Below are 22,150 nucleotides of genomic sequence, written 5' to 3'. Positions count from 1 at the left end.
AGAGTACAATGAATAGCAACTTCTTGATACAATTTTTAAGAAAAATGAAGCAATTAACTACGTCTTGAATAGTAGCAAAACATAACCTCTAAAAATAAACACCACCGCATTTGATTGACATTTTTGACATATCAGTGCATTTGACATTTGCGTAGAAAAAAATCTGGAAATGTTAAAAGAAGGTTGGATTTTAAATCATGTTGTATCATTTTTCTTTTGATTATATTTTGTGCCAGTAACTTGAGTTAACTCAGGCATACTGTTTTACTATTTTACATTAATTAAAAATCACGTTAATACAATAATTTTACATCAAAAAACAATAATTTATTATCAACAAAACGCATCTCATGCAGTACAACAAAACGCAAATTTTATTGATTGCCAACGCGAAGTGAAAATTGCTATTTCATTGTTAAAGGCGTTTAAAATCTTTATTTCTCTTCAAAGCAACAAATTGTTGCTTTTATTTTGTATAAAAAGGCAGAAAAACCGCCAAAATTGCGTTCTACTCAAACGGAGACGGCTCCCCCATGGCTAAGGTACGTGAGATGCCGGTAACCGGTCTGACATCTTGTTTAGATAAACCTTCATTTACATACTTGATTTTATTGAACTTGTGAACTGGCATCCTGATTCCTGTCCTACTAGTTCTACTTTAACTTTCAAAGCAACCGCTGGATACAGTGTAACATTGTTCAATTTAAAATTTCAATTATGTCTACCAGTGGTGAGAAAATTGAAGAGTTGGTAAGTTAATGAAACCGACAATTTATTTGCATAGCGACTAATAACTTAAACAAACAGATAGTAGTTAACTATTACTAACCGGTACTCGTACATTCCAGAAGCAGGTACTGGCTAAAAATAATTTTATCTCTGAAGTTAAAAAAGTTACTTTTAAATTGACAGGAATTATTTTTTTTAAGAATTATAAATTATAAAATTTATTTTTTATTTCCAGCCAGTGCTATATTCTTACTGGCGCAGCTCATGTTCGTGGCGGGTGCGCATCGCACTCAATTTGAAGGAGATACCGTATGACATAAAGGCAGTAAGCTTGATCAAGGGAGGCGGAGAGCAACACTGCAATGAGTACCGGGACGTCAACCCTATGGAGCAAGTCCCTTCGTTGTGTATAGGTAATTGATGTCCCTTATTTATTTAGAATATATTTTTAGGAGTTTGTTTTTAACCAAGATTTCTGGTCCGCTTACCAACGTTAATTGTGTGACGTTCGCTTTAGACGCTTTTTTCATTACGGAAGGTCATGTCCTTAGTGAAAGTCCATCACACATGTGACAATCTCTTCCAAAGTTCTGCTTTTAGGTGGTTGTAACAAAGATATCAAATGTTTGGTTACAGATGGGCATACATTGGTAGAATCACTGAGTATCCTGCATTACTTAGAAGAGACTAGACCCCAGAGACCACTCATGCCAGAAGACTGCTACAAACGCGCCAAAGTGCGTGAAATATGTGAGGTCAGTATTAAGCACTTTGCCTTGATTTTTATTTTTTTAATTAATAAATAAACAATCACAGAAAGAAGTCTAATATTTTAACATATATCTTTTCCAGGTGATATCCTCGGGCATCCAGCCACTCCAGAATCTCATCGTGTTAATCCATGTCGGAGAGGACAAGAAGAAGGAGTGGGCCCAGCACTGGATCGTACGTGGGTTCCGCGCAGTTGAGAAATTGCTGCAAGCTTCCGCTGGGAAATATTGTGTTGGAGACGAGATCACTCTGGCTGACTGCTGCCTGATACCGCAAATTTTCAATGCTAGGCGGTAAGAATTTTATTATTTACTTTACATAATTTTTCGTCTAGTGGTCAAAACTAAAGAGTATTGACCACTTCTTGCTATTTCAATAATTTTTCACACAATTTTTTTGCAACTAGATGTTTAGTCCTTAAAATATAAAATAAATCTCCTGCTTAACAATCTAAATCATAGGCCAATCATCAATTTTAAAGGTTTTTCCCTTTTTATTCGTACAATACAGGGTTGCCAGATTTTAAAATTAGAATTACGAGTTTTTTTTTTGTATGACAACACTAGGCACCTAAAATGTCCACAAACGTAAATGGGCGCCAGCCTGGCGTGCGATCTGAAACGCGCGCGGGCGCCACTATGGACACCACAGAGCATGGACACTCAAGGTTTCATGAACTTTCATGCTTGAGTGAACACAACGCGCTACGCCCGCCTGTCCAAAGTGGCCAAGCACTAAAACTGGCTACTCTATCGCAGATTCCACGTGGACCTAAGAGCGTTCCCGATCATCCTCCGCATCGACCGCGAGCTCGAGAACCACCCGGCCTTCCGCGCGGCCCACCCCAACGCCCAGCCCGACTGCCCGCCCGAAGCCGCCAAATGAGATGACGCCCCCGCCCTCGCCCAAATGCGAATATTGGCGAGTGTGGGACAAGAAGACTACTGGTCGTCTGGCGATGAAGCTGATGAGTATCGATAAACATTCCATAGATTTAAGGGCGTTTCTGAGATTTTCATTGCAAATAAACTAACACTTTGGTGATCTCTGGATAGTACTTTTTACTTACGTAGTCTACGTACGTTAATACCTTTTTGCATTCCCACTAGGAGATTGTTTTGTTGATTACTTGGAACATCTCAGAATCGCCCCACTTATGTACTACCTGTACACACCTGACGGATATTTTTGAAACTTAGGTCTAAAATTTCTGACTAACAGCAATTTATGTGTGCCAAAATAGAATTTTGGTCATTTCTAGTTCTACAAGAAAAAGATTAGTTTCAATAAAATCCGTCGGCGTTAGCAATAGTTAAGATGAAAATGTAGCCCATCATGGGTCATTCTGTGAAGTCGACTTCACCATTTTACTCGTACAATGTTTCGGCTTAGTGACTGAAATATACCTAGTTGATATTATAGTTTAGCCAGGTTCTAAAATATTAATAAACATCCGTTTGATACACCCTGCAGTCAAAAGTTTGAGAATTTTGAGCACAAATAGCCATATTTTTTGTAACAATAATGTTTGTATGGTGTATACAAATCCTGACTTAAGTGTGGCTTTTACATCACATTGTGAAATACTCATAATGCGCACATAAGTAAGTTACAACAATAAGCATATCTATCTTTGTATCTTTTTACTCAGTAATCATATTTCATTGGGTGTTGGGAACAGGCATAGACTAAATAGACATCATTTGTTTCAAATTAGCATCTATTACAACAGTGTTAATGTACCGTCGTATATTCTTAACGAACTTGCCTGGCCTGTTCCTTACACCCTGTATAAAGTATCCACTAGTACTAGTTAAGTATCTACGTAATCCAGTTAAGTACTACATAAACACTTAATAATCAAGTAAAATTAGGAAGCCATAAACGTTAGAATATTCTTATACCTAAGTAATTGAGTACCTATAGAATTCCTTCAACAAGTAAGTGGCAATAAAACAACATTGCGTGGACGGTAAAAAAACTCGAATATTAAATTTTTATGGTAGTGCTATAGGTATACAAATTTTAAAAATAGCACGATCCTCTGGATTTTTTTGGATAAAACAAAATTCGATGTTATTTCGAAATTCCCCATTGGCGCGAAAAAATTGCAACTAAAAATAAAACATTGTCTGAAGATTATCCAATTTTTAGCATTTTTATAGAAATGTACTCAACTAATACATAGTACAATGATGTTCTTAGTAGTCCTAGAGGTAAGATTTCATTCATGTAGCCTACAATAATATTTTAGTGTAGTTATAGTAGAAGATAAGGTTTTGGGTCGTTTTAAGTGAAGATACAATCAGCATCAATTATTCAATTGCTTTAAAACAAATGAAAAATATCACATCAGCTAATTTAGTATCTACGAATTTTTTAACGAATTCACATTACAGAATACTATTTTGAAGCTGATTGTACTCTTTTACTCAATTTTACTGTAATTTTTGTGCCATTCTGTAACCGTGTTAAACATATTATTGTATCTTTAGATACCTATTTATACAAAAGAAGATGATATTATTTTGTTTTATTTACTACATTTTGTATTGTGATATTATATTTTATGGTGTTACTTATCATATGTTATTTTGGTTATCACTTTACACTATTGGCTAAATAAAATTTATTATGTTTCAAAGTATAATTTAATTTGAAAGTTTGAAACCATTATTTCTTTCCTATACGGCTAAGATACCTAACCAACACCAGTGACGTCATAGTTTATAGGAACGTAATTCGTAATAAGTGCAATCGAGGAGGCCTCGCCTCTGCACAAAGCTCGAGTATTTTTTAAGAACAAACTGGGGCTAAACGGCTAGATCATAGAATGTCCATTCAATCAGGGCCTTTGTAGGACACCCTGTGCAGGTAGATTGGGAAAGAGAAACCTGCTGCAGACAGACTGTATGTTTCGCATAGTAATATTACCTTGTTTCTCTATCTAAAAGTAAAGATCACATCACTCAAAAACTACTAACTACATAAAAATAAATAAAAATCCTTTTTTTTTTCTTTTTTGTTAAGGTTTTTGAACAAAAAAAATATTAAAAGAAGTTTATGTTTCAATTTCTGAACGTATATCTGAAACGTCAAGTTCGAATGACAATACAGGGATTGGTGTTGCAATGTAATTTAAAGTTCCGCAAAATAAGGGTAATATTTAATAATTCAATTTGGAAATGTATTACAAGTTTACAACAAAGCTCAATGGGTTGCTTTTACATTGTTTTTATGTTTTGAATTTTTAGTGTTTAAAAGGATCCGATTACATCACTACGTCATCTATTACCCCACAGTATCTCAAGTTCTATTCTTTTAATTATCCTTACTATTTATTTTATCCTACTTCTACTGTCGTTTCATTACAGTGTGCAGTGGTGGTTACGTTTCTACTTTCAGCACTGCTAGCTAGCTAATATTAAAATTTTTTGAAGTTTTCTAAAAACGGTTAAAATCGCAGCAGGTGGCATGCCATGCCATGCATGGTAGTATGTAAATTTACCTACTGTATATCACACTCGTATTTTAATGAAGTTTATCTTTTGAACTTCTATAAGGCCCGTAATGGGAGGCCACGTTTCTGAATCATAAAGTATCTTTAAGGCCTCATCACAGCGCTTTGAGACAAAAATATATTACATATTTATTTATTTACACACACACACACAAACACACATTTACTATTTTCACATTTGACAGCTAGTGCTAAAAAATAACATTGGAATAAACGGGTTGCCTTCTTATCATAATTTTTATTTTGTTACAAAATTGAAAGCCTTTGGAATAAAACATAGACCTACCTCGATTCACATTTTTAATTATTTATTTATAGCCAACTCCTTAGAGTGTTTTGTAACTAAATTAAGATTGTTTTTGTCTACTAATCATAAATAGATAGACTTACATACATTAAATGTAATTAATTTCAAATTGGCAATGTGAGCGCTTTGGATCTATCTGTAAGCTCACTTGCATTTTAATTAAATAAATAAATAATAAATAAATAAATATCCTTAGACATTTTACACTGCGCTTCTAGTCCCAAACTAAGCAAAGCTTGTACTATGGGTACTAGACAACGGATATAAACATACTTAAATACTTTTTTTTGTAAATACATACGACTTATTATACATAGAAAACACCCAGTCCAATACAAACAAATATGTTCATGCACACAACTGTTTGTACTGTGCGGGAATCGAACCCGCTACCTCCGGAATAGTAGTCCGTTTCGAACCACTACACCAAACGGCCGACAAATAAATAAATAAATAAAAACCAACAGCGATACATAGCTAATATTAGTTACAAGAAAATTAGCTGAGGAAAAGAAAACAAAATGGGATTATATTGTTTAAACGTAGGGAAATAAATCATGGAGATTGTGGCAACACTGGGCAGCTGACTGTCAAATGTATCGAACGCCTTGGGTCGGTCGTTGTGCTCGCGAGCCGTTGCCTCAATCGTGCTATGAAATACCCATATTGAGTATTGTTGTGTTTTCCCCGAGCTCAATTTCGCGTTCGTACTGGTTTAATGAGAATGAACTGCGTTCTGTGTTCAGTGCTTGAATAACAATGCCAGTTGTGTCCAACAATTGTGTAGTGCTGTGAAAATACCTTGTGTTTGGTGGTCAATCGGTGCTGATCAACAATGACCGAGAAGAATAAATCAGAGAAGATGACTAATGCATCAAAACCTGTTCCCATGAAACTTTTTGCAGCCTGGGAAGTGGACAGGACGCCATCCAATTGCATTCCCAGGTAAGTTTAGTGTTTAAAACGCGGTGAAGTGTGATGTTTCTGTTAGAATTTGATGATGCAGGCAATAGGTGCTTGGTTTTGTGAATACGGAGTGTTTGTGTTCATGATTGGCGCAGGCGGATAGGCAGAATGATTGTACTCATTTGTTTACGCTAATAATGTTAAATAACATTGTTTGAAGCGTTTATTGAGAGATAATCAGTCGCCCGGCGCCTTATCGTGGTTGTGCTACATTGTTAGTATGAACAAATCCAACCGCAATTAGTCAACCAGTAGTTATTGCGATTCATTAAATATGAATTCCAATGTATCATCATAGCATCAACATCCAAATCATTTGAAATTCCTTTGTTACTTATTCTCTTATTGGAATTCATGGAAACATGCCTAGTTTATTATCAATTTTATGGACTAGTTCCAAAATTAAAGCTAATGATCACATAAGTTTAAGTTCATATTTTAGTCTTTAAAACTTTCACTTGAATTAAAATTAATATTATGTGATAGATTGATATCTATCTATACTATCAAACTATCATGTTTCCCATAAATTAATACGCTTAGATAATTTAATCATTAAAATGTATTGTCTCTAACATATTCAGAATGTTATTTTGGTTTTAATTAGTTTTGCAATTAACTTACAGTTATGCTAGTTACTTACCTAGTAAAAATTAGGAATGTCTGTCAATATTTAATTTTATCTCAATTTTAGGTGTTATCAGTGAGTTCAATTTGTTTATTGACTTCATAAATTATTACTAGGAGGAAGTAAGTATCTCATTAGTCTGTATTTAATCTTTCAGTGCGGCTTGCCCACATTGATTTATAGTTCAAAGTTTATCTTCATTCTAAGAATAGAATAATAAAACCAAGCAATGTAGATAAGTTACTGTATGTTTTTTACAGCCGTTATAAATGTGCTTTTTAAATTCTTACTCTGTCTCAGACAGGAAAAATATTTTGTGTAAATATTTTTTAGATAATAATAAATCATTTATTTGCCAGGTTATAAATTGTCATAGAGAGAAGAGAAGAGAAAGAGAGAGAGTTTCCAACATATTCTATCATGTACATACGATGTGCAAATATTTATTATGCTAACATAGTATTATTTCTCCAACAAAAACTTCTTCTTTTATTTTGGCCACGACTTGGTTTTGAGAACCATGACTTAGAACAAAAACATTTGACTACAAGGTGGGAAGAAAAACTTAGCCGTAATGTTAAGAATATTAGATTCAGTGTCATGTACCAAGTTCAGGCTTAGATAAGCAGTAGAAGCTCTCAGCCTCAAAACTTGCTTTATAAATAAAATAAAATGGCATGTGGAATTGTGGATTTTACAAAATGTATGTACCTATAAACACTACGCATGTCACGCGTCGCCGCTCTAGGCGGGGAATGTGCTGAGCGTTGCCTGCCTGTCTGTGAGTCGAAAGTCGTGGTCGAGGTCGACTAACGAAGTCTTATTATGATAAACATTGTTCTTAGTACAAGATTCGGTCACGCTCGATCGTGTAAACGTAAATGCTTTTTATATGACATTTATCCAGTGAAACTCTTAAGCTTCAACCACACCAAGGCGTGCAGATCGCCATCGCTGGCGCGATCACGCACGGGGCGATCATAGGCCAATGACAGATCGCGCGGACTGTCATAGGTCGCGCGACTTGTCATTGGCCGGCGATGGCAATCTGCACGCGTTGGTGCGTTTTATAAGCCCGGTGCAAGCTTCTGTAACTGCGCCTTTCTTTAGTCAGTCAGGACTAACTCATGAACTATGATACTAATCGCACCCCCCTAATGGCATATCAGGTTCCAGGCCCCCCCTGAAAAAGAACCCTAGATACGCCAATGTCTGTGCCTGGGCATCGCTTGACCCATCCATGTTGCGAGACTGTAAATAGGTACCTACTTCTACGCGTGATCCGCTCCAAATGAGTCTACTTTACCTCCCTCGTACCGACCACTGTGCCGATAGGAATGAATCAAATGATTGGCATGTGGGTGTCAGTCAGGATGCGCCTGATTCCACAAATTGTCGCGCTTTGATAACGTTTTAACGCAAGGCCGCGGAATTATTCAATTGAAATAAGTTTTATTGTCTCCGACAGCGAGTTCCGCGGTTCTCTCAAATTAGATTTAAAAGTATTCGACGAGGGAATGTTACCAATTCAAATGAAATGACGTCGGTCGGTCGGTTTCGGTTGAACGTAGACAAATGGGGTAGTAAATCTTGAACGAAAAAGAGCTTGTATGTTGGAGGACTGTCATTGTAATACATTCAACGATTGGAATAACAAATTGGAACAAAGCATACGAAATTTCGCGCAAGTTGATAACACATGTATGTTATGGCCTTTAGTCCCCAATCAACTGCGTAGAAGGTTTTCTTCGGCTTGTCTTTAACCGGTACCTATGTAAGTTCAATGTTAATTTAGATTTAAATCTACACGGGTTGAACGCACCTGAACAATGTATAGTGCAAGGTCCAGTGACGCATTGTAATGAGCTAAACGTTTTAATTGATTTTACGAGCTAAAGTGGAGGTGATATAAAGGCTTGTTAAGACCGAATGGCGATTAAGGAATGTCCATTCAAAATCGAATCATTTGGCAAATAAACCTCATCGTAATGCCTGAACTGATAGGTTAATTGGTATAATTGAACGTAAACGGCAAAAAAGACCTTAAGATATTAGACCATCTACTAGGTACCAGCAAGAGATCAAACAAGCTTTACATTTGTTTGATTTAGGTAAATTGTTATTGAAAAACATCAGTTCGTAATTTGATTTTAAGTCTTTCCTACCTACCAAACAAAAACTCGGGCATAATGTTGATTCAAGCATATCTCAATCAGTCACATTGATTGAGCTTCAATATTTAGACCAATTAGAGTTTGAACCTTTTTGTTTGAGTCAAGTGCCGTTTCTTCGGTCTTATGTATGAGCTTAGTTTTTTCTTTGACCTAACTCTTAATCTATACGGTCAGTGTTCGAGCAATAGAGTGGAGTTAGAAGTTAAAATGAATGTTGAAATGCTTTCAGCTTTATTTGTTTAATCTGCCGGTATGTTCCCACGTTAATTTACTGCAATAGACAACAATGGCATCACAATTGCGGTCGCGACGAACTGGATCATTACAGCACATCTCATAAAAGAAGCCTGGATGAGCTCGATGGTATTTAGATTAAAGATTTTCGAAATATTCCCTGAACTAGGGTAAAGGTAAATAATAAAGATCAAAATCTTGCGTTGTTCGATACTAGGGACGATTATTTTTGTCTACTCATGATCATACTCTGAATGATGATCCTCATGATAAGGTGCCTTCTCCATGTATAAAACCTGAAAAAGAAGGGAGAGTCCTAATGATACGAATACGAGTATACCAAAAATAATGTAATTTGAATTTGATTGAAAGCAGATCATGATGTCCTTATTATCTTAACGACAAGTGATAGGAGAGCTAAATCCTTTGAGTATCGCTGTTCTCTGAGGACTCGTTTCATTCTCGTATTCCAGTTTTGGCATACATTTGCCTTACTTTTTTGCGTCTGAAACAAACGAAATCGTGTTTGTGTACCAGTTTCGTTATCTTGCCTCAAGGATCTTCCTCTTAACCAAAAAAGGGTTTAAAAAGACGGAAACGCGCGCTCCTGCGCTGGTGAGTCACGCCACCAAACACCGGTTATGCAAATGCATGTAACGCGTGTGTAACGCCATCGTGAATTTGATGGGCTCTTGTGAGACCTCACCTGGCGTTGAAGGCATTCTGAAACGAGAGAGAGAATACAGGCGTAAGTCTAGCTTGAGCATGCATGGATGAATTTAATGTGAAAAGTTCATTTATGAGTTAGCTAATCCCAAAATTCTCGATTCAGAAACCGAGCCTAAGATAGGGTGCAAAGGAATAGATAGGTTTTAATTCGGTAATCTCTTCTTTACAAACTTTAGTTTGCTCGATTAGTTACACGCTCTATCTAAATCTTTTGGAGGATTAGTTGGATACTTAAATCGGTAGCGTAATGCCCGTTTTCACCATCAATCCCTAATTTTTGAGTGACCCCTATGATAACAAATAACAAGAATTTTGTTGTAATATGGGTCACTTAAAAATTAGGAATTGATAATGAAAACGGGCATAAGTCTCCGATCTATTGATAAAATCTCACCAGGATCACTTCCAATAGAAAATATTTTTCTCACAACATGATTTTACGACTCTAGCTGAAGTTTTCAAATACATACAACAACACCGTACACGTGCATCTCCATAATAAATGAATTTAAAATATTCATACGATTGTGTTGTTAATTACACGTGCTCTTTGTTAATTACTTACAGTTTTAGATACGCAACTTGTTATCGCAGAGTTTAAGATCTTTTAAGGTTAAAGCACATGGATCTTGAAGACGTAGGATGTATTATGAGTTATGAGTATTCTGCATCGGTGCAATGCAACTCAAATGCGCTAGTGCTGCACGCTGGTATCACAAAGCGTGTTGCGGCACAAGAAACATACTGCTAGCGATCGTTAGATGCATTTTCTAAATAATCTGTTTCGCCGACGGGCTATCTTACATAACTTTGTGGATAGTGCAAGGCTAACAATTTGGGCAATTTCAATATCATCCCTCCTAAAAAGCAGACTATAGAATAAGTATTGCTTAAAACAAAGTGAGCAGAAGGGAACAATCTTTATGATGATGATGAAAACCCAAAGCAAATTTGAATTGTATTGAAAGGACAGATACATCAGAAAAACAGCTCTATTAAAGTTCTCGTACCTTCCTAAATCCTTTAAAAATAAAGTGACGAGTACGAGGTCGACGGTGATTTGACCCGAGTAGCAAAGTATATCCTGAGAGCTGTACATCCTGTGGGGAAGGGACGTCAAATAAACATGTCCGCTGTGAGTACCCCAGTTTAAGTGTTTTGTCATAGCGTGACCAAATCCAAAGGCCTCGTTACAAAATTTCCAAGGGACATAAAAGGTCATTAATCAGCGAGACTGAAGTATCTTTCCATACGCTTGTACCTTCGTCCACTAGTAAATTGATGCGACTCAGGAGGGTGACCACAAGGTCACAGCCGAGGGTGACACACGTCCGAGCGATGATTGAGTCTTTCGGTCCTCGGAAACAAAACACCAAGTATCGATTGGCTGGATGTCGGTGAGCGGTCCGCTAGAAATAGCTCATTCATACTCCTTGCTCATAATGAATGCCTTTAAGAAACCACGTACGAGTAACGGTTGGTTTATTCTATTGGATAATCATTAGAATATACACATGGACTAGAGATCATGGTGTATGTGTTTTATGTTTATTACATAGAGTTTATTTGCATAGTATAGAAACTTATGCTGCAAAAATCGTCCCCGCAATTCGAAGAAAAGAATATTATGATGTTCATGAAGAGGGTCTCTCTCAGCGATAGATTATACCAAAAATAAACTTATGTTTGGACCTAAATACACCAAACATTAATGATTATAATACCTTGCCAGCTTACACATAATATCTTACCTAATATTGCCGGTAACAAGCATTTTTGCAGTTTGTGAATTAAAACTAACCCAAGCTCAAACCCGAACATTGTTTGGAACTGTAGGTAACTTCAACAATATTGTTATGAAACTGTCCGACATTTGGCTACGCTTCGTGCAGAAGGTACAGACTACCGACAACGGCACATCAAGCTAAACACTGTGGGATCGTATGTCGTTGTGGTAGAAGCGATTTTGCAACAAAAATGTATAGGTTCATGTGCTGTTGAATGTATGAGTATATGAGCGTAAGATCACTTGAGTGCGCATTATACACAACTCAACAAATTTGAAGGCATCGAGGTCACGGCTGGGAATCAGTCTGGGCAAGGTTGCTTTAGTGCTGTACTGATATGTTATCGTCGTTCATTGTTATCTAAAAAGTTTCGCATATTCGGTGCAATGACATCAATTATTGGTTTCACTATCAGACTTAGTTCAATGAACAATAAATAGTTGATAATAATCTAATTATGACTATTTATCATAACATAAGTCATCATGTCGGGCTGCCTTACTACTTAAATAACTACCAATGATGGTTCCGATCCAAAATTGTAAAACTCTCGATGGTTATGCAAGCTATCGCGTTTATATAATGAGCTAGGTAAGTTATAACTACATGAGTGCATTTGTATGTGAATGAATGAACGTGATTTTAAACTACGATGCTTAAATTATGTAACTCTGAAGGTTAAACACAGTAGTTTTCTGCTCAAGGTTTTCTCTTGTCTCAGTAACAATAACTTTCATGTTTATTCTAATGTTTCCAAAACCCATAGATTTTTTATTCTTCAAACAATGTTATACGAAGGCATTTAATCTGTCACGCACGAAACATCCATAAAAACTTGTTCGTACGCCCATTAAATTCCAGAAGGTCTTTCCCAATCACATAGTACACATAAAGTTTGAGGCCGTTAGAGAATGGAGATTCATGGAACAGCTATAAATGATAACAGACAGAACAGAACATAGGCAAATAGAAACAATATCTGAGTTTAAATGCCAGAGGTTCAATAATTCTAATCCATGGAGCCCGTCTAAAAGTTACAAATTATATTATTGTCATGCGTCCTTACTTGTCGCGCCTGTCATTCGTCAGTTCGTTACCTACGGAATTCCGAAAGACGTCGTCATCACGCTTGTTGTTTGTCAACTGGCGATGCTAATATTCTCTTTCAACGGCTTTTCTCTGAACCAGAAATAATATTCGAGACTTGTATTTCGATGCTACATATTTACTCATGTTTCCTTCCTTTGTTCGATTTAGCTTTTGACAATTGTAACAATTTGTTACGTTCACGGTGTTTTTAATGAAATTCGTCTTTGAAATCCTCCAGTGGCTCCAGTCTTATTTATTATGAAAATTAATCTGTTAGAATACAAAAAATATGGTGTTTACTTATAAATAACTCTGCAGTGCACATGTTTTGACTGGCGTTACGCAGGGTACACAACTAGGTCCACAATTACTCATTGTTTATCATGTACGACAGCCATCATCATTAAGAACAGCATTGATTTTAAAATAAGTTAAGGAATGCACCGCTAATGCATTCCAGATGTTTATCCAGATGCGTTGCGCTGCCGAACACTGTTTGTAGAAAGAACCATTGTTCTGTTCTCGGCATAGAATTCCTTCGCTCATTTATGGTGCTTCACATTGTTGACGGGCTTAATGCATACTGAATTCTTGTATGAATAATAACGATGGTTGCTTAAATGCAGTAAGCTGTAGACACGTAATAATTATGCTAGTTAATGTAGAGTTTTATGCAAATCTGTCCGTATAATTAATTTTAACATTACGTTACTTTGCCAAAAGAGGAAATACATAGTAAAATATTCGAAAATAGGTAGTAATTGTTATACTTTAGGTTAGTTTAAACAAATAAGCCTGCCCAAAAAGGCATCAGAAATAGAGTGCATTGATGAAAGATTATTGAAGAGGACTTTACTAATTATTCTGTTGAGACTTTAATAAAAAACCATCACAGCGTGGTATGTGATCGTGATATGAAATTACACAGACTGGTTTGATCTAAATGTTACATGAAAATGTGATGGTTTATTCCTTTATCTGTCAGGAAAAATACATGGATTATTATTATACCATTAAAGCCAGATAACATCAAGGTTGTTAAAATAGTCATCAAAACATATGTTACGTAAATGGATAACAAACCATTCAACTAGTGTCAATAGTGTAATCTTGTTACGGGGCTTCTGTATTGGTTAAATACATACGGACTTATTCATTCGTTATCTTGTCATTCGTCAAAATCGAGTTACATAATGTGAATGAATATAATACTAGTAAGATAACATAGTACTGGATCAGTCAGTAGTAAATTAATGCTGTCACTATCTGTCAAACGTTAATTTCACTAAGGTGAAAAGAAATGATACAATTTATGAATAAGGGGGTAGTTTAGTTAGACCAATATCCCGCTTTGCTCAGAGGGAATTTGGTACCTAATATGATTCATTTCTTGCTTCAATTTATTGCTTGCTGTATTCGATTCCAGAAGAATCTTCAAAATGATGAATCGTGTTACCCGTGTGTGTAACAACAATTGTTCTCAAAACAAAACTTAGTCACCATACCTACCATTTAATTTATTTTTAATTATCCTTTGTTCTCAATAATGCACAATATAATTGCACACTGGAAAATACATTTATATTGTTCGAGTGATATGTAGGTACAGGCGAACAGCACATCAGACTTTACATTTCTGTTGCAAAATCGTCCGTATTCCAACTACATAAGATACCAACGTGTATTATAGCTTGATGAACTGTTTGTACAATGATCGAATGCTGTCCATCAAATGATCCTCGGTTCATATTGATGCGAGTTGCGCACACGCACCTAAGATACGCAGAACAAGAATCCAAGACTGAAGCAAGATACTCATTATAATAATTGGATACGATAATTGTAAAATAGAAAACCACTCGGCAGACGCAATTAGAGTGGTAAACGTTGGCAATTCGCGTACGCATCGTGTCTCTACTCTACAGTTCTGTACCGTTACAGCAATAGTTTTTGATTTGAACCGCTTTTTGTGGCGGTCAGTGACCCTCACGCTTCACCAGCCAAACTGTTTACAACCACTGACAGATGAAATTAATCTCCGTCCGTAAGTTGTGATTAAGACGGCACTTAAGTAAAATGAGACTTCCTTGCTTTGTACGTCGAAAATGACTGATTGCTAATTTCTAGGGTGGTGTAATTACACTGTCTAAATCATTTGTAATGGATGATGTATAATTTTGGAGTTTGAAATAACTAACGACAACAACTGAACCGACTCTACAATTTGTTTGTCACTCACATTTGCGCAGCTTGTTCCGCATTAGGAAATCTTTGGGATATGTATTCTAATTGATTCAGCTGATGACATCTATTGTAAAGGATTCACAACAGTTTCAAGGTTATGTATTTCAGTAGTTTTCCAAGTGAATCGTTTGACGTTTTAGTTAAAGTTTAGTGATTTTATGGGAGTGCCATTAACTCTAGTCGGACAGACTGGGTTAGGATTGCTTTCAGACCAGCTTTCTTAGTTGTGAAATGTTGATTGACAAGAGCAGGTGGTCTGAAACCGCACGCAATGTCTAGGTCAATATCTAAAATACTCGTAGTATTCTGGTTTATTATCGGGTCAGCGTGGGCAGTTCTATATTTCAACGCGCAAGATTAAACGCAATCAGTTCATCTATCGATTCTGAAATCGATCAAAGTAAACCTGTACCAATTGCTTGTTGCTTTTGGGTTCGGCATTCCAATGATTGATCTCGTGTTCCCAACTGGATGTTGTCGTTCCGTACAAATTGTTGTTTGATTGCACCTACCGATAGCCATTTCCGATATTGGTTGATGGAATGAAACCGATGATTTATTGTAACTCAAACTATAATAATGGAACATTCGGTAAATTGAAATCAATTGAAAATAGATTGAAAACAAGACTAGATTCTAGGTTTAGATTAATTGGGTCTGGGAAAAGATACGCAGCTTCGTCCTGTACAAAAATGTGGGATCCAATTTTTCGGGATAACGAGTATGAACTGTATGAATGTATAAAATAAGATGTCTTTGATCTCGGGATGAAATCCACGCACGAGAAGTCGTGGTTAAAGCTTTGACGTCCCTTAGCCTTCCAAATACATACTAATTTCCAAAAGTACTCCACTGAACAGTCAAAAAAATGTCTTACCTTTATTTTTTATTTCATTCAACATGAATTACATAATTGAGGTGCCAATTTGATAGCCCACATTGTTAAAGCAGGTTCATTCAAAATGTAGTTGGCAACAAAATACTACATATAATTGCGGAAGTATTTACAAGCAAGTACCAGCGTCCCTTTGTAGTTTTTCACAATCTGGGTGGGTACGGTCACGTTGCATTGTCGTGCCTGCAATTTGTGGATGTCACAACCCCGGTTATTATTTGTGACTGTTTTGAACGTGACTAGGGCTACCACAATTTACCAGAACAGAATGAAACAAGTCCATAATGTACTTATTAGAGTATCGTGAAAGCGAAAGTGTTCGTTTTGTTACGTTTTCACGTCTTCATCGCTGAAAAAATTACATGATTTATTAAAAATCAACTCGCCTGTATTGCTACAACTTCAATCGGCTAATAAATCAATCGTGTTTTTTTATAAAAATATTTTTATTGCAATATTTAACGAATATCTGTCATCGCTGTATAGTTTCATCAGTAAGTAATTTAGCCTCCAGTGCAAGAGCATTATGTACTTTCTCTAATTTGCACGAGGCGAATGGAGGATTTGGCCTACACTCCCCTAGCTTAGGGAAGGCTTGACTTTATATGACATCTACGGGAAAAGTGGGATCGGACCTTTCTTACTCCACCGAGTCCACATGGCTAATTTGATTCACAGTAATTTACTAAAATCTTATCTCTCGTGGCTTGTGAAGAGTCATATGCCAGCACAACCCAAGGGTGGCAGCCCTAACCGTGACGCATCCGAAGCTGTGGTGTAATCCTACCGTTTTTTGTTTCAAACAATGACTAACTGTTTACATTGAGTGCAGCGGTTTTGGCAACAGTTTCGTTTGAATGTCGAATCGTGTTAATTGTATGTATGTAAATGTGTAAATGGATGTTTTATTCTGTACCATTATTTCCCGATTGTATCATCTCATATTAAAATAAAGTGATGTTACAGCGTCGGGTATTATGATTGTCGTGGACTCGTGGATGACCGTACCGTAGCTTGGTTGTTTAGAACTGCCAGCTGCCATTGATGATGCTGGTTTGATTCCCGTTAAGGACAAACGTTAGTGTGATGACACAAGCAGTAATACCCGGGGTTTACTTTATAACTCTCCGTTATCTATTCACCATTGTGAGAACTCTACTTTTTGTTTTTATTGAATGAATCCGTATTAAGTTTGTAATTTATTAGAAGTTCTTAGCCCGTATTATAAACTTCACTTAAGAATAGATTTAGGCCTCTGATTGGTCTGGACATAAATCCATCGGCTTAAAACGAGTTTTGAGCGCCATTTTATAACAAACCTTAATAGCCTTTCTCAGGATTGAAATATCTTCGAGCTCCCATTTAATTTCATTCCAACGCCCGATCTCACAATTTAGAACTTTTTGCTTTTCAAGTAGCTTAATTAACACCTAATTACCTCATAAATCAGTTGTAACGGCGTCTCTAATACAAAGGTTTATTGTATTACTTTGTACCACCTTATTATAAAACACATTTTATAAAATAGTTATCTGATGGTTAAGTAATGTTTAATTGAATTTATCGGTCCATTAGTCCTTATTGCATAAATAAAACATTATTCCTATACTAGTAATTGTTATATTATTACGAGTATCATGATTATTTAATGATGATTGCAATCACAGCTCCGTACAATTCTTTGAATATGACTGTTTTATACTTTTCCATGAACCAATAGGTATTTACAATAATATGTGTTAATTCAAACTTACTTTATTGATTAGATAGAGTCTTGGATTGGATTTCATTCGTAGGTGCGACTGAAACTTGCAAATGAAAATCAATGATTTTTATAATATTAACGTAGGCTTCAATCAGATTTTCTGAAGAAGTGAACTTTGATAATATCAGTCTTAATTGGTCATGTCAGACACCTAAACGGTGATTCATGAAGATACAGACAGACAGATTGACACCAAGATCGTGACCTCTAGTCATAAACATTCCACACAGTAAAAATTTATTAAACTCGATCCATGTAAATTCGACGAAATCTGATTTAAATTGCTTATTATCTTGTAAGGAATTTTAATGTGCTTGTTCATTTGAATGATATAATGTATGAGTAATATTTATGAACAATGCAAATCGTTGTTGTCGCATTATACAACAAATCATAGTGTTTCCTGTTATTGGAAGGAAACTGTTTTACCTACTGTTTTATTGGGTTTTTTTTTGCTTCGTATTCATATTTACTTTGTTGATAGATACATAGTTATTCGCACAGTGAACAGCAAGATACCACATAGGTACGTAACTCTTAAGTCTGGGTTGCACCAACTTACTTTAACTTTGAAAAACGTCAAAAATCTGTCAAAATCCATACAAAAAACAACGATTATCGTTATAGTTACGGTCAAAGTCTCACTCCAATTGCTAGTTTAACTGATACTTGAAGATTGATCCCGGAAAAAGCTGCATCTTAATACAAAATGCACTATTTTCTTAGACGTTCACGTTGTCTGCCTGCACCATAATATTATAAGTATCGATGTTTTATTCCATATCCTTTGTAAACAGACCACTGTATGACATCTGTAACATAATTAATTACGTTATAAAATACACGTTTTATTACTAACAATAAGAATGATTATTGTTTGTCCTTGCTCTTGTCAGGCATTGTTGTATGTAACATGTATTGTCTCAGGAGTATTTTATATTGTTAAGTTTAATTGTGACATTCCTTTGTACCGTATGATTCAGATTTTTGTTCCTCTATCAGTCTTGAATGTTGTGACACATAAAGACTTTCGATAGTAATATCTAAAACCGATTATTATGTCAATTTATTGAATACATATTTGATTGTACGCGATAGGCCAAAACTATAAAGAAATAGAGAAAAATGCCGATTTTGATAAAAAATATAACAAGTTATGTCGCTAATCGTGTTTGAGATCGAAATGTAATATCATACGACAATCTAAAACACAAAATAAATACATACTTTTATTGGATTTATAACTCGCGATATAACCACTATTCTAAATGCGAACTCTAGGCATTAATATAGATCTAGATCAGTCTTTCCCAAAGTGGGCGATAACGCCCCCTTGTGGGCGGTGCAGGCTTAAAGGGGGGCGGTAAGAGACCCAGAAAAAAAATCGAGACGTTGTGTAGAGGCTTGGGAGGCGTAATTTACTAGGAGGACTCTTAGACCCCGACTGAGCACTCGCCACTCGACTACAAATGGGGGCGCTAAAAAGAATTTATTCTCAAAGTGGGCAGTAGACAAAATAAGTTTGGGAACCGCTGATCTAGATAGATCTAAAGTGCATAATGGCGCTGAAACTGCAAGAATACAGCGTAAAACTTTATTGCTCCGAATGAAGGAGAAAGCTCGGCGACTATCTCAGTCCATTGCCTAGATCTTGAGAATTGCGCGTTTCTAAATGATGACAGTTCAGACTTGACGCGGTAAGCTGGGTTTAAGTACTTTAAGTGCACATTATGGAAAAAATTGCGTGCGCAGGAAAACAGTCTCTAAAGCTACTCGCATAAATGGGGCTCACAAAGGAACATAATGTTGAAATTTGTTTGCACAAACTGTTACTTTGCTAAGTATTCTGTAATATAATACGTGGTAACACCTTGGAACTTTCGTGGAAACTTCGGAATCGGATTATTGATGGTCGAAGCTACGTCTACCTACAGCGTGGAAGCCTGTTAATGCTTACAAAATACAGCGAATAAATATTGTTCTACAAATAAAGGTTTGTAGATGAATGACTTTGTGAATGAACAAACAAAATCGCCAGTGCTTGGTGAGGTGGAAATGATGAAAGAATTAACTTTGAGTCTGTACCTAAGCGAAGTTACAACTAATAAAGAATTTAAAGGCTGACGGTGTAACTTAACACCTTCATAACTATCGATTCATAGGAAAAGTGTACGTACAATTGCCATTTCTGCTAAATGGCGTTACCTCAACTCTCCTTTAATAGTCGCTTCATTGCATTACACCTAATTAAATCTCCTATTATACGATGATTACGTCACCGTATCCATAACCGATGAACCGACAACTTTCCCAAAGTCAAATTTACATAACGAACCACAAGATAGAGACGTTAGCGTATGTCATCGACTCGTGCGCAGATTCGCGAACTTTCACCGTGGCGCTTACCAGTTTGAGGAGGTGGCGAGATGGTTTTGCGGTGATTTGTGCCTATTATTGGAACATTTAATGATGACGTCATAACAAAATGTATTGTAATAATACATTTCTGATCATAAGCTACTCTAGATTAATGATATTGACGATAAGATTTATGTTCTTAATGGTATTCTAGATGGTACATTTTTAAGCCCTGGTCCTCTCATGTGTATCTTATGGCAAGCATTATTGGTGTCAATTATATCTTCAAGATTTGAGTCCCAAAAAACATGAAAAGGGAATGCTTTACAGCCTGCTTGTTGCAAAAGTTTATCCCGCCAAAGAAAAGAAGATATGTATTATCAAAACAATTCTTCCACAATCAGTCACATTTTTTCTCCAATCAATACCATTTCTCATACGAAGCCAGCTGTAACAATTGTTATTATGTTGAAGATTATCTTTAAAAGGCAATTTAGGCGTAGCTCCACATTTTTTCTAGTATAAAGTAATTCCGAGCGTTTGCTAATGGTCTCATTTTCCCCATCATTGGTTCGCCTCGCCCATTCATATATCAATGGTTTCTCCGAATGACGCTTCCTTGTAATTAACGACTCTAATAGTGCGTTGGCAATTAGCTGTGCTGTGTGTAGTACCTACACTTGGCTAGACAGTGACTATGCTTTGATGATGATGTTCAGTAATTACTTGAAGTAAAAATCGACAAATGTACAGGCTGTGTCTGATGCAGAATTGTTTATAACATTATCAAAGTAATAAAGTAATCCTGATTTGATATTTGAAACATAGAATGTGATAGACCATGATCAATTCAAAGAGAAAATATTGAAAATGTTCACCAAAATAAAATACTAGAGTAAATGCTAGACTAGTCAATCCATGTTTACGTTCTCTACGTAGTCGTTCCTGTTTTTAGACAGCGGCTCTTCCTGTGACAATTGAAAATCACGCGACTGAAGCCGCGTGCAAAAGCTAGTCTGTCAAAGTGACCCCATAAAAAAGGTTAAACACGCTTGTATTATTAACCTACAATTTAATGAACTACTAGAGTACTAGCTGTTAAATAGAATACTGGTAAAGGTATTATTAGACCGATCACTATCAGTTCGCATTAGTAGAGTAATTGCTCATGATTGTAGGTAATAAGTTAATAACTATTTAACTTTTTTTTTCAAAGTTGTGGAATAAAGTTGTACCTGAGTATTTATAAAATTATGGATTATTTTTTTTTCCCATTTAAAGTCGATATAGCAAAATGATTTTATTGTAAAGTAGGTATGAACGATGACGTATTAAAAAAACTACATAGATGACGATGTCTAGCTTAGTATGTTTTTACATGTTGTATGTTCTAGTTATCTTATAAATATAATGGACAACCTCAACAAACCAAGTATGAGCATTGTTTTTTTGTTTTGTCTTCGGCACTTGCGATTTTGTTTAAAGTACCTAATAATGTGCTCACAGTTCTATTGAACTTCGAAAGTTCTGAGCTCATCATCAACTCAATAGTCCATCAACTCAAGGGGATCAACAAAACATAGCTCCTAAGCTACTTATTGTTGGATCTCTCTCTTTTCACGTTTGGTAGCAGACTGTATCCATTGGTTGTATTTCTTGACACAAAAAAAAATACGATTGTTACAGTAAAATAATTTCAACAACGACCTTAAATTTAAGATTAATATTTCACGCACAGGTCAATTTATCAGTAACATAACCGATAGATTACGTACGAACCGCTAATTAAAGGTAATTAACTGGCGGAGGTCAATCCAATCAGCGCGGACCGCAAGGCTGCATAATTGTTTACGGGTCGACGCACTTTCAAGTGCTTTGTTTACATAATAAATCTATAAATGCGAATAGGGTTGCCAGGTCCAAAAACACAAAAGCCGGACTCTGTGCTTCATTT

At 36.0% G+C, this 22,150-nt stretch overlaps 2 protein-coding genes across 3 annotated transcripts in view; both read left to right on the top strand.

Annotated features, from left to right (window-relative positions):
* Positions 1–374: 374 nt before the first annotated feature.
* Positions 375–4,094, top strand: LOC135080750 (probable maleylacetoacetate isomerase 2). Of its 2 annotated transcripts, none has more exons than XM_063975473.1 (5): positions 375–542; positions 965–1,142; positions 1,366–1,484; positions 1,582–1,793; positions 2,259–4,094. In XM_063975473.1, exons 1-5 carry the CDS (start codon positions 534–536, stop codon positions 2,383–2,385), a joined length of 645 nt encoding a protein of 214 aa, XP_063831543.1. In that variant the 5' UTR covers positions 375–533; the 3' UTR covers positions 2,386–4,094. The 2 variants fall into 2 exon arrangements, with proteins under 2 accessions (XP_063831543.1, XP_063831542.1); XM_063975472.1 differs by lacking the exon at positions 375–542 and adding an exon at positions 640–750.
* Positions 4,095–5,915: 1,821 nt separating this feature from the next.
* The window catches only part of LOC135080902 (phosphofurin acidic cluster sorting protein 1), a 203,123-nt gene continuing 186,888 nt past the window's right edge, over positions 5,916–22,150 (top strand). Inside the window, exon 1 of the mRNA XM_063975632.1 lies at positions 5,916–6,272. Within this exon, the coding sequence (XP_063831702.1) occupies positions 6,163–6,272 (110 nt within the window). The 5' untranslated portion in view covers positions 5,916–6,162. The remainder of the gene's footprint in view (positions 6,273–22,150) is intronic.

The sequence above is a fragment of the Ostrinia nubilalis genome, chromosome 18, assembly GCF_963855985.1.
Source record: "Ostrinia nubilalis chromosome 18, ilOstNubi1.1, whole genome shotgun sequence".
Taxonomy (NCBI): domain Eukaryota; kingdom Metazoa; phylum Arthropoda; class Insecta; order Lepidoptera; family Crambidae; genus Ostrinia; species Ostrinia nubilalis.
The sequence above is the reverse complement of the archived record's forward strand: the minus strand, read 5'-3'. Positions and strand labels throughout refer to the sequence as shown.

What these genes read in the sequence shown, in the direction of transcription:
- LOC135080750 (XM_063975472.1), top strand. Translation starts at nt 718, where the DNA reads ATGTCTACCAGTGGTGAGAAAATTGAAGAGTTG. An exon ending in GTGAGAAAATTGAAGAGTTG is followed by an intron (nt 751 to 964) that starts GTAAGTTAATGA and finishes TTTTATTTCCAG; the next exon opens with CCAGTGCTATATTCTTACTG. An exon ending in CAAATTTTCAATGCTAGGCG is followed by an intron (nt 1,794 to 2,258) that starts GTAAGAATTTTA and finishes ACTCTATCGCAG; the next exon opens with ATTCCACGTGGACCTAAGAG.